Source organism: Epinephelus moara, chromosome 6 (assembly GCF_006386435.1).
Source record: "Epinephelus moara isolate mb chromosome 6, YSFRI_EMoa_1.0, whole genome shotgun sequence".
NCBI lineage: Eukaryota > Metazoa > Chordata > Actinopteri > Perciformes > Serranidae > Epinephelus > Epinephelus moara.
The window spans coordinates 35,791,065-35,803,525 of record NC_065511.1 but is presented as its reverse complement, the minus strand read 5'-3'; the positions used below and the strand labels follow the sequence as shown (position 1 = coordinate 35,803,525).

The window sequence follows — 12,461 nt, the reverse complement described above, 5'->3', positions numbered from 1 at the left end:
TCCAAAAGAAACTTGTTGAAACTTTAAACAATAATTTATTGTACAAAACGGGGGAAACAAACGTTGACAAAAACGGTTCCATAATTCATATTAAATTCAAAAGATAACGAAAAAACAGCTACAAGTTAGAGGGAATAGTGATAAAGTGGTAAAACTTGGCATTGATCCACAGCCTCAGACGGATGCGCTCAAGCGTGCTGTGCACTCAAGCTCAGTTGGTGGGCTATACTATATTTTCACATTTTTAACAATGCAATTTAAAAGTTTTGATTTTTATTGATAACCTACATTTACCAACAACAAAAAGACTACATTTAGCACCAAAAAATATGTAAAAAAAATAATTAAAAAAAAGTAAATAAAACGAATATCAAATACCAAATTTTCATAACGAATACCTACCCATAGAAACAAATATTCGAATATCCAAATATTTGGGTACAGCCCTAGAGATTTTACAATGAAGTTGTAATAAAAAGATCCATAAAATCCTGCTACATATGTCTCAGCATTTTTAAGACTTCTGAAAGATTGATTTAAGGCTTTTTAATACCAATTAAAGCCTATTTTTAGATTAATGAATTCAATGCCTTTTGTAAGGATCTGCAGGAACCCTGTATGAAGTGAACCTTGAGTTAGGATCCTTTTCTCAAACAGTCTGTTGTTATTCTGTCTGTTAATAAGTCTGCTACACTTTCATTTGAAAGGTAAATCATAGTTTTCAAAGGGCCTAACACAATAATACAGAGGGTTAAAAAGCATCAGCATTCAGTGGTGATTTTCAATATGAAGGAAACCACTTCCTGTCTTGCACTTGAAAAACAAGAAATCCACTGGATTTGGAAAATCTTATTTAACACAAACAGCTCCTCCCAAAGGCCACGAAACAGCTGACTGTGAGAGAAACAAACCCAGATTTATTCTCTGGACATGTTCGGACACGTCCTCTTGCAAAACTGGAAATGTGTAACTTGGGTGGAAATCTGACTTTGCTACAAAAATGACAGAACAGTCATCCACTGGCTTCACACACTCACATTACTTGTCTGTGCAGCAGCTCAAGCTAATGAAGCTGTCGTCATATGTTTTAATTCAGGTTTCTACAGAGAGCTGTTGTTGCTGCATGCTCAGTTTTTTAATTTTGGCTGAGGGAGAAGCAGCAGTGTTGTTTCTCCCTCAACCAGCTCAGTCAATAATGGAGCAGCGAGCGTGGGAAGTGATTAAGTGTAAGAGGTTAAACTTGCTGGGCAAGGGTGCGTTTTCCAATGAAACTCAGCGAGTTACCACGGCAACAAGACAATGGAAAATAATCTGTCAGCTCGTTCGTCTCTCTGCTGAGGTCTGCTCTGTGGGGTTTATCAAGCTAGACTGCTGAAGATTGCAGTGAGAAGATAGCAGACATTTTTCAGCCCGATGAATCAAACAGCTCTGCGGCAGTCAGACGTCTGCAGGCGTTTACAGAAGACAAGGACGTCTGTACTGGTGATTGAATCATGTGAACAAAGATGTCTGTCTGACGGCTCCAAAATTAAAGCAACAGTTTGAGATTTGGGGAAATACAAGAGGATCGATATCTCATTAAATATATAGCTACAGCCAATTGGTTAACTTATTTTGGCTTTAAGAGTGGGAACAGAGGAAGGAGGCTTCTCGAGCTGCATCCAAAAGCCGCTATGAAATGTTTAATTCATACAAAAGCTGAAGCATAAAACAACACATTGTGGTTTTAAAGGGGTTCTGTGCAGGACCCATTTTTGGCCGGGAGTCACGTGAGTTTCATCACACATCCCCCGAGAAACCTCAACTTGACTGATGTATTACAGCGGGGGTACACCCTGGACAGGTCGCCAGACTATCACAGGGCTGACACATAGAGACAGACAACCATTCACACTCACATTCACACCTACGGACAATTTAGAGTCACCAGTTAACCTGCATGTCTTCGGACTGTGGGAGGAAGCTGGAGCACCTGGAGAAAACCCACGCTGACACGGGGAGAACATGCAAACTCTGCACAGCAAGGGCTCTCACACGCTGAGTTAAAACCAGGAACCCTCTTGCTGTGAGGTGACAATGCTAACCACTGCACCACCGTGCCGCCAACATCAAAAAACACAGGAGTGTATTTTGAAAAGACATAAACTAATGCAGAGGGGGACTTAGCACGTCATATTTTGACATGTGGGTCCACGGACAAAGCAGCAGTAGTTGACGAGTCATGATTTTCCTGAATTCTTGAACTATTCCTTTAAAGCATCCTTTAAATGTCAACCACAAAGCTCTAAAACTGAAATAACTGTGATTGAAAATATGTCATATCTGCATGATTTCCTTGTCAGACTTAAGAACAAAAACAACAAAAGCAGAGGAAACTCCAGCAGGATGTCAGAACATTTACAGTTACTGTATCTTATTTGATTTGACCGAGCTAAAACTGTAATTCCTGTTTCCCACTGATGATTTCTTTATCTCTCTCTCAGGGTCCCGGGGGTCATGTAACTCCAGTCTGAGTGCATGTAAAGCACCTTCACACACATTTCAAACACAGAAGTGCTTGAAGAAATCACATTTTCAGAGACAGACCCGAAGCTGCATCTCACCAGAGATAATATTTCCACTTATATTCAGTCATTTTCAGTGGTGGAAAGTATATTTACTTGGACTACAGTGTAGGCTACTAAAGAACAACTTTGAGATACTAAACATAAGTATTTCCATTTTATGCTACTTCATACTGAATTTCCGAGGGAAATTAATATTGTACTTCTTACACCGAATGTATTTCACAGCTATGGTTACTCCTATCTTTCAGATAAAGATAGTTCAATAAAATAAAATGCTTTGTTCAAGAGTAACTGAGTGGTGTCCAACCTTTTTGGCTTCAACCCCTCACAGAACAGTGTCAACTTTGGGCCCCTTGTTATGTTTCAGGTGTATACACACACTTGCTTGTTTGTTTGAGAACCAAGGGGGGGTATTTACAGTGTATTTCATAAAAAAGCGCGAATTAGAAAGGCAAAAAACACAAATTTGTGTGGCAGAAACATGTTGTCTTCATCTTCCCTTACCCATTAATGATCTCATGACCGTTCACATTCATCTTGTTCATCTTTATTTAGCTGATAGCACTTGTGTACTTTTACTTCAGTTACATGTTGATTGCAGGACTTTTACTTGTAGTTTTAACAGTGAGGTATTTCCAGGTGTAGCTTTCGTTTCAACACTCTGGGGGACAAATATGAAACAGCAGATTTGGGGCTCCTCTGACAGAAAATTTTGAGTTTTAAACGCTTAATTTCCTGTATTCAGGTCGATTTTAATGCACCAATTTGTACCTTTTCTGCATCAATTCATGTTGTAAATCATGGGTGGACTATGAGTGAATGGGCCCCTGAGCACAGACATGCAAAAGTGCTGTCACCTGACCTACACAGAAGCAAAACACAGACTTTGTGTTGGTTTTGCCTCATTTTTTGTTGTTGGTTTTTGCATCTTTGTAGTCGTTGTAGTGCAGCGTTTGAGGTTTAGTGTCTCCGTGGTAATATTGAGTGTCCTTGTGGTAGTTTTGCATCTCTTAGTAGACGTTTGTGCCTCTTTGAAGTAATTTTGTGGGATTTTTCCTGTTTTTTGCATCTCTTTGTAGGTGTTTTGCATCTCTTTGTGGTCCTTTTGAGCCCTTTTCTGGTCAGTCAGCCATTCAGCCTGTCTCTATATTATATTCAGCCTTATTTTGATGCCTTTTTACAATTGCACATGCTCTAAATACTGAGGAGGACGTGTCCCCTGTGTAACCCCCACAATGTACGCCCAAGGGTATTTGCACTTTAAATAAAGGATGTGAGTACTAATTCAAATCACTGGTGCAGTAAGCGACATGGGAAACATGTTAATTTTGTGAACAGCGTTTGTGATTGTGTTATAAACCAATTAAAACTCAAATGCAAACATCATGTGTGTGCTGCCATCACACAGGACACACAGAATGTCTCTGAAAGAGTTTAAGAGTTCATGTTATATTTATGTAATGTGCCAGAGCCTCCTATGAACACAAAGATGACCAAACCCTCTGACAGCTGACCAGAGCTGAACGCTGTTAATGCTCCCCCTTAATGGAAACCGTATCGATCAGTCCGTGAACAAGGCCTCTAATTGTATCATTTTACAGCTGGAGCACACGGAGCCAAACAAACATCGCAGGTTAACACCACACATGAGTTTCATCTTTGTTACAACTCAAGTGGATAACGCAACAGTTTCACACTTCCTGGAAAAAGTGAAGCGGTGGCACTCGACCTGGCAACCAACGCCCATTAAAAGTTTTGACTTTAAACTGCATTAAATCTCGCAGATTCATTTAATGACCCACTTCACTTTATTAAATGAAAGCAGCGTTAATAAAAAGGAGCGTGTTTGACAGTTTTCAGCAGCACTGCGGTGCGTCTGAGGAAAAAATGCGCTGTTATGTAACGAGACACTGAAATGGAGTCGATAAGTTGAATCGATCATTTCCCATTAAAGCGTGCCATCATTACCACAAGAGTTAACCCACATGAGCCTGTCCACTACATAACATTATAATCAGAAATGGACTCACCTTATAAAGTTTGCGGAAGAAATACTCTAACTTCCAGACTGGTTGTCTTCCTATTGGTCATGTGGCTCTCATGTTACAGAGTTGAGGCACACCCAGTCTGACTGACAGAAAAAAACTAGGGTGGTGGAAGAAAAAAAAAGTTGCGAGCATAAAAGGCTGCTGTGATATTATTGCAGATCAACCTCCACCCATCTGATAAACAATGGCGTGTTATTAAAGCATTATATGGTTGAAGGAGATTTGCTCTCAGCAGAGCGTCACAGGCTACTTCATGTTTAGTTGTGATTGTAGTTGTTTAACTGTAAAAGAAAGTGCTTCTAAATGTCTGAGTAATGATGACCAGTGATGACAAAACCATTCATATATTTTGTTTATTACAAATTAAAGTAAAATACACATAAGTGTCTTGATAAAGTGATTGTGGTATAAGGATTTTAGGAGTTTGCCCTGCAGCAATATATTGCACCAAAAGCAGCAAAAATATTAGTTGATTTTGTTTTATACACATTTATATGTAGGAGTGGGCGATGCCGATAAAATCTGCTAACACAGCACATGTCATTTATTTCTTTTGTGATATATTGTGTAATTGGTACATTCTCTGGAAAATCAATTGAGGCAGTGGATGTGACAAATGACAAAACAATTTCAATTCAAGGTCCAATTACTGTCTTGTTCTGGAGCTTTTGACCCTATCACAGAGTTAGATAAGAAGCAATATACCACTCTCATGTCTGTGTGCTAAATCTGTAGCTACAACCAGGAGACGTTAGCTTAGCTTAGCATAAAGTCTGAAAGCAGCAAGCTTTGTCAAAGGGTTAAAACGCATAAATATATACGACTAATTAACATGTTATATCTTGTTTGATAAATGGAAGAGCGCTTTGCAGTTCAAATGGTCTTCTGACAACTCAAGCGTGTTTACGAGGCTTTTACAAGGTGCCACCTGCTACTCACTTTAAACAATATGCAGCTACAGCCAGGAGATGGTTAGCTTAGCTTAGCATAAATTTGCAAAGCAGCCAGCAAATCTCTAAACACATTACATCTTATAGGCTTTATCCTCCTAAGACCTGAACTTTTGTTTGGTTCCCATTTTTAATTTCTCCTAGCTAATTGGGATCAGTAGGACCTGATAAGAGTAAAAAACTAAACATTGTCAACAATAATAAAGTCAAAATGTCCTTCAACAAGCTGATGATAAATTCCTTATGTCTTCAACCGAGTACCTTCTAATTAACAGCGTCTTATCTTGTTACTGTTGCTAAAATTGGTCAAATTTGTTGCCATATCAAACTACAAACATTATTAATCATAAATAAACAAGTTTAAACCATAAAATTTGATCAGGTTTTGCACATTGTTGGGATCGGCTGCTGACTGACTTGGCAGAGATGGCGGCCATCTTGTTTTAACATGGATTAGTGTATTGTGCTCTTACTACCACTAGATGGCACAAAAGTGTCCACGAACGAGGACAACAGGTCTAAGTTAAGCAGAGTGAAGTATAAGGTGCAGTAAACCCAAAATGTAATGTCCTCGTATGAGGGCGCAGGGTCTCAGGAGGATATTTAGTCCTTCCAAAACACTAAGTTTATCCCACTTTGCATTTTTACAGGAAGTTGTGTGCCACACATAGAAATAGTCCAACAAATAACCAAGCCACCAGGAACAGCGCAAGGTTTTGAAGACTATTTTGTATATTAGCCAAATGTGGATTACAACATCCGGGTCCATCACGGGATACCGTTAGGCCCAAAAAGATTTTATCCCATAGACTTAGACATCTGTAAATCAGTGTCACAACTCTGCAAATATAGTACTGAACCCCACCTCCAACACTGTATCCAGTTCTCTTTATACGTTCAAGTGCAAAACCTGCAAATTGGTGTTTTTACACACCTGCTTTTTTCCAGTCTTTACCCTAAACTAAGCTAAGCTAACTATTTCCTGGTTGTAGTTTCGTATTTATAGGACAAATATGAGCGTGGTATTGGTCTTTTTGCTAACGTTTGGCAAGAAAGCCAGTGAGTGAGTATTTTTCTCCCAAAATGTCGAGCTTTGCCTTTAAAAGTTGAGATTGACAGTTCATTTTTGACATCAGAAACAGCAGCTGACAAAACAATCTCAACTCGAAAACAAATTCCATGCATACACTGTGAAGCTCAAAATAATCAATATTTGGGCTAATCCAAATGGACCAATCTTCATTACATTAATGCAAAGAGAAAAAAAATTACATAAAAATCCAATAACATCCATTATGTATTTCTGCTAATTGATTTACAGCATTACCCACAAGAATCTGAGATGTTACAGGGATTAAAGGGATTGAAGGGCGATGGTGCCTCAGTATAAATGTATGATAAAGTCTCTGGCAGCTAACAGACTAATATCGTCATATCGCCCAAACCCTAATGATATCCAATGAGGATAGAATCATATACGGTACATAACACTAAGTTGAAGCTGGCATGGAGATGTACGGCTCTGAAAAAACACCCTGAAGCTGCTGTATCATCTACAGATGAAAGATATATATGTAAAAGAATAAAAATCGTTACAAGTAAGACACTGAATCACATACCAGATCCCCTATAGAGCAGATTATGCATCGACATAGACAATAATTATGAATACATTTCTATATTTAATGGAAACATTTCCAGGTCTCTGGTAAAGACATTCATGGATTTATGTGTAGCTCACTTCTTCCAGCTGCACTTCATCTTTTCTCTGTGAGCCTACTCAGGGTGGACACACAGGTAGGCTCTTTTGTGTTTTCCATAGTAGTAACAGTCCTCATGGAAGTTGTTAGTCTCCACCACCTCCTTGTAATGGCTGACAGCATGGACCAGGCAGTTGGGGAAGCTCTTGTTCAAAGCCAGGGCCACTGCCATCATGTCCGACTTCATCTTCTGACACTCGATCTGCTCCTGGATCTGGCTCTTGTTAATGGGCTTGGGGTTGACGCAGAAAGAAACCACCACTTTGACCTTGTTCTTGGTCATAATGTCAAACCAGTTGGCTCCTCCGCTTCCATGGCACTTCTTTCCCGCCAGCCAGTTGAAAAAGAAAATGCGCTCCCTATCGCTGAAGGCCCTGATGGACCAGTTCACCCAGTCGTATTTCTTAATGAGTGAATCCAGAAGGGTTTTGGTAAATTCACGGTCAACGGTGCCGGGATTCTCCTGAAGCAGGTGCTCCATGTCTTGCTTGGCTTGGATGGCAAAGTTCTCTGTGCAGTCATCCACAGCAGCTTTCATCCGTTTCTCCACCTCCTCCATCCGATCTTGCCACTTCTTCACCATCTCCTCCCCCACCACTCCTTCCTTGAGGGCGGCGTGACCCATGACGGCGATAATGCCCACTACAAAAAGCTTCTTCAGGCGGGCGCAGAAATCCTCAACTGCCCTTCTGTTTCTCTGCTCTGTGGTGACGACTGTCTCCAGCATAGGGTCTCCTGAGGTGTTCTCCCCAGTGACGGCATTGTAGAGGGCATCCAAGTTCAAGTCGGCGTCGGTGTTCTCGTAATGGCTGATGAATTTCTCCATCTTCTTCTCTTTGAACTTTGGCTTGGCGTTGACAAAGTCTTGGAACTTCTCGTACTGGCTGAGCATCTGCGCCTCTCGATCAAAGTTCTGCTTGTTCAACGAGGTCCTCTGCAGTGCCAGGGCAATTTTATCAATCTCATCTTGGATACCCTCGAGTAGCTGGTTGACCAGTTCAAACTGCTGAGTCAGGTAGCGAGCCTCTTTACTGTCCGGGTTGCTGAGTATCTCAGCCGAAGCCACAAACACGGCCTCCAGGACAGGGTGAAGCTGGCCCACAGTGGCAGCGAGCACCTCGGAGGCTTGCCCCATGATCTCCACGCCTTTCTCGATCTTGTCCCTGTTCTGCACGAGCCAGTCTGCCACACTGTTCATCGTTGTGTTATGTTATGTCACACTAACTAAACTACTTTGTTTTCCAGAGGCTTTGCTGGTGCCTGAAAGAAGAAGAAACATGAAACCCTTGTAAAGTTCAATATAGTGTGATTTGGAGACATTTTTTAAAAATGGCACTCATTTGTCTTTTTTTCGGCAACATTTGGTAAAGCAAATGTAATCAGATGACATTAGTAGCAGTGTGTAAGATTTAGGGGGATTTAGTGGCATCTAGTGGTGAGGAATGCAGATTGCAACCAGCTTGTTTCTCTGATAATTTAAGATCCAGACGTTCAGGAGGTCTTTAGCGGAAGCCGAATGATCTGCCAACACATTCTCATTCTGACTTTGTCACATATAGACATTTGGTCATGGACTTTACATGTTGAGATACGACATGTAAGGTACCCTGGGTGTGCTGGCTGTTGACTTTCCGGGATGCATTGTCAAGTTCTGCCTGTTACATGCATTCTCTTCTTTCAAAATACACTTTGGTTTTCACAGGAAATTTAAAGTTACATGCAGTCTATTTCAAAATATACACACTATGTTGGTACGACACTGCAAATTGACGTTTTTTTTCCCTACAACACCAAACACACATGGTTGAGTTTAGGAAAAAAGAGCAGGGTTTGGTTTTACAATCTTTTGGGAAGCGAACACCGCCCTCCTGGGTGAAAGTCAGTGGTTGTTGGACCCACCCACCTTACTCGGACTTGCGCCACTGGTCACCGTTAAACAATAACTGTGATAAGCTGTGTATCATGCCAACATTAAAGGATGGCTTTTTTTGTTGGTGTCTGATGTCAGAAGCCAATGCCTAAGCACCAGATTTCAGCGACTTCGGAGGGAGACAGGGTTGTATCTGCAGAGGTCTCTGCCTTTACAGAGAGCCCGGTCTCACTCTGAAGTCATCAAAATCTGGCACTTGGGCAGTGACTTGTGGTGTCAGAAACAAACGAAATAGGTTGTCCTTTAACGTCGGCATGATACATGGCCAGTTGCTGTTATAGTTTACGGGTGCCAGGCGGCGTAGGGGGGAACACACGGGACAAGGCCAAAAGTTAAGATGGGGAAAGTCCGAGTGGGGTGGGCGAGAAGGGTTCTGGATGGTCCAACAAACATCGACTTTGCGGTGTTCGCGTCTCTTAAGATTCATAAGCCAAACCCTATTCTTTTTTCCTAAACGTGTTTAATGTTGAAGGGGAAAAAAACGTCAATTCGTGGTGTTGTACGTAACATAGTGCGTAATTTTGAAAGAGACTGTACTGTATGTAAACGTTAAAATTCCTGTGAAAACGGAAGTGTGTCTTGAAAGCAGAGAACTTGTCACAATGTCCCAGAACAACCAATGCACCAAGGGTACCTTGCACATTATATGTGTACATCAAAGTACCATGACCAAAACGTCAATATGTGAAGAGGTTGTGAGAATGTGTTGCTCCAGGACAAACAGGCTTGGTGAAAAGCGTCAGGTGAAAAAATCTGTGTTTTTCCGACATTGCTCATCACAGGATAGCTCTTAACTCCAGTGGCCAAGGCGGAAACACGAATGGCCCTATCTAAAGCCAGTGTTTGGTTTGTCCCTTCTGGACTACCATAGAAACATGGCGGTGCAACATATTCCATTTCTGCCAGTATATCCCCCTAAATCCTACACATTGGACCTTTAAGTCATTTTTTCTCACAGGACATTTTCCTGACAAACAAAACCCTACAATAAAGCAAACGGCGGGTCATGTCTGCACATGTAGGCATCCAGTTTCATGCCGCACCCTCAGAGCCTCAGTTAATGACAGGGACTCGTTTTTTAAGCCTTGGTGGCATTGACACATATAAAAAAGCTCGTGAAAGTACACAAACGAGGCACACATGGATGGCAATACTGAACAAATATCAAACATGGTGTGTGTACTCATGAATTATGACGTGAAGTATATTGTGCAACATTGCAGCACTGGCCCTTTGGGATGTCAGTTTTTACTGCTCTAACAATAGCCAAGACCCAAAGCAAACACAGATGTTCACAACATGGTAAAAGAGGGGGATTTACTTTGGTAACGATAGTATGGTTTTCTATGTAAAATACACAGGAGAGATGACCTAACTCGTTTCTCATTCCCTGGAGCCCATATCCAGTTCAGAAAAAGGCACACCCAAGTCTGAGAGGAAAAAAATCCCCACCACTGCACTTGTTCAATAATGCAATCACACTTCCCTAATCATTACAACCTCAATGTAATTAAAACCAAACACACACAAATACGTTTTTTGAGGTTTTGGCATGAAAAAAAGAGGCACATACAGATTTATATGTGTAACCACAGAAAATAGGCTCACCAATAATTGCTGCAGTGATGAGATCAGTGGTGTCATTTTACAGCCTTTTCCTATCACTGCACTAATTAGATTTACTTTATTCAACCACATGCCATCAGTGCTTTTACATTCTATAAACATTTCTATATCATGAAAATATCAAAAAAGTGCACCATTCAAAATTTGAATTTGTAATTACATAACACAATTAAATCCCAGTCTAATTTAAAGGGGGAAATAACAGTGAAAAAAATACTTACTGAATATTAATCTTGGTTTGTGTTGGAAAATATCTTCCTTTGTAACACCAGACCAAAAAAGTTTGTCTTCTTTTAGCAACAAAAAGTGGAATATATTTTTGTGAAAGGAAAAAAGGCGAGTCCCACACAGCACTTGATCAAACACTGGTCTCCCCTTTCAGTGTGATATGCCTTGCTACACAGCTACAGGGCTTTAATAGGAACTACATACGTAGGTCCTCAACAAGACCACATCCCCCAAAGGACTCATCTCTACCTCTGGGCACGTCACTTAAATCTGGGCCTGTTTTTCTGTGGAAAAGTATTTAAATTTTAAGGAAATACTCTGAAAGAGAAAATTCCAGTTCCTCAAAGCTTGTAATGAAGGCCAGTTTTAATAATGGGGAGAAAAGCTGAATAATCAGAACTGAATGTTGAGTTTTTCTTTCTTTCTTTCTTTTTCTTTTTGTCTTTCTTTTTTCTTTCTGTCTTTCTGTCTCTCTTTCTTTTTTACATTTGATAGAAAACTAAAACTTAAGGTAAAGTGGAGAAGTAGATGATGGAGATGCTGAATTAGAGAAGGGAAAAAAAAACAAGAACTCACCTTTCTAGCTAAATATCCAGTGGGCCACAGTCCAGTTATCCAGTAGTCCAGCTGTGCCTGTGAGCACCAGCCTCTTTGGGATGTATATATAGACTCTCTCCCTCTTTCCCTCCCTCCTTCCCAGTGTCTGTCCGTCTCTCTTGTCACTCCCCCTTTGGAACTCCTCCATCCAGTTCCAGCATTCCTCAGAAACCCACTCAGAGGGATGAGGGGCCGGCACTGACACAGATAACATCCTGTAAACACTCCCCATGCAGGGACACCATGCACCCTGGGAAAAATTTAGAAAAAAAAAAGACTGGTTTTTCTCTTTCTCCCTGTGCGTGTGTGTGTGAGTGTGTGTGACAGACAAAGAGAGTGTGAAAGAGAAATAAAAGGAGAGCAGTAGCAGCAGGGTTCAGCAAAGCGACCCATGAGGACAAAACCCCTCTTGTTGTGGCTCGTACAGGGTTGCCATGGCCACTGCACTGGTTCCTCTAACTTTTGTGGGACTGTGCATGCTCAAGAGCCGAATTCATCTCCCTCTGTTTGCCACTAGTTGGGATTCACGCCATTTTAGCACCCTGAATAACGAGATAAGACTTTATCTAGAAATGCAGGCTGAGTTTTCTGAGAAACACTTTTTAAGAGGGGTTTTTCAGACCATGTTTGCAAATGTTGACCTACTTCACTCAGAAGCTGATAATTAGTGATGGAAATCTATTGGTTGCTGCATTTAAGCATCACAAATAAGGATGACATTTGCCCTGCAGGGGCAGCGCTTAGTCTGTCACAGT

The 12,461-nt window shown here is 41.0% G+C and overlaps 1 protein-coding gene across 4 annotated transcripts in view; it reads right to left on the bottom strand.

The window, feature by feature from the left end:
- LOC126391278 (protein rapunzel-like) overlaps window positions 1–12,145 on the bottom strand; it is an 18,861-nt gene extending 6,716 nt beyond the window's left edge. Inside the window, exons 1-2 of one of the 4 annotated variants that reach the window (XM_050045913.1) lie at window positions 11,686–11,954; window positions 4,955–8,585 (exon numbers count right to left, since the gene is read on the bottom strand). In XM_050045913.1, coding sequence (XP_049901870.1) covers window positions 7,342–8,523 — 1,182 coding nt within the window. In that variant the 5' untranslated portion in view covers window positions 8,524–8,585; window positions 11,686–11,954 and the 3' untranslated portion in view covers window positions 4,955–7,341. Of the gene's footprint in view, window positions 1–4,597; window positions 4,747–4,954; window positions 8,586–11,102; window positions 11,655–11,685 lie in introns of those variants that run through there. The other 3 variants (XM_050045914.1, XM_050045916.1, XM_050045915.1) reach the window with 3 other exon arrangements.
- Between the last annotated feature and the right edge of the window lie 316 nt (window positions 12,146–12,461).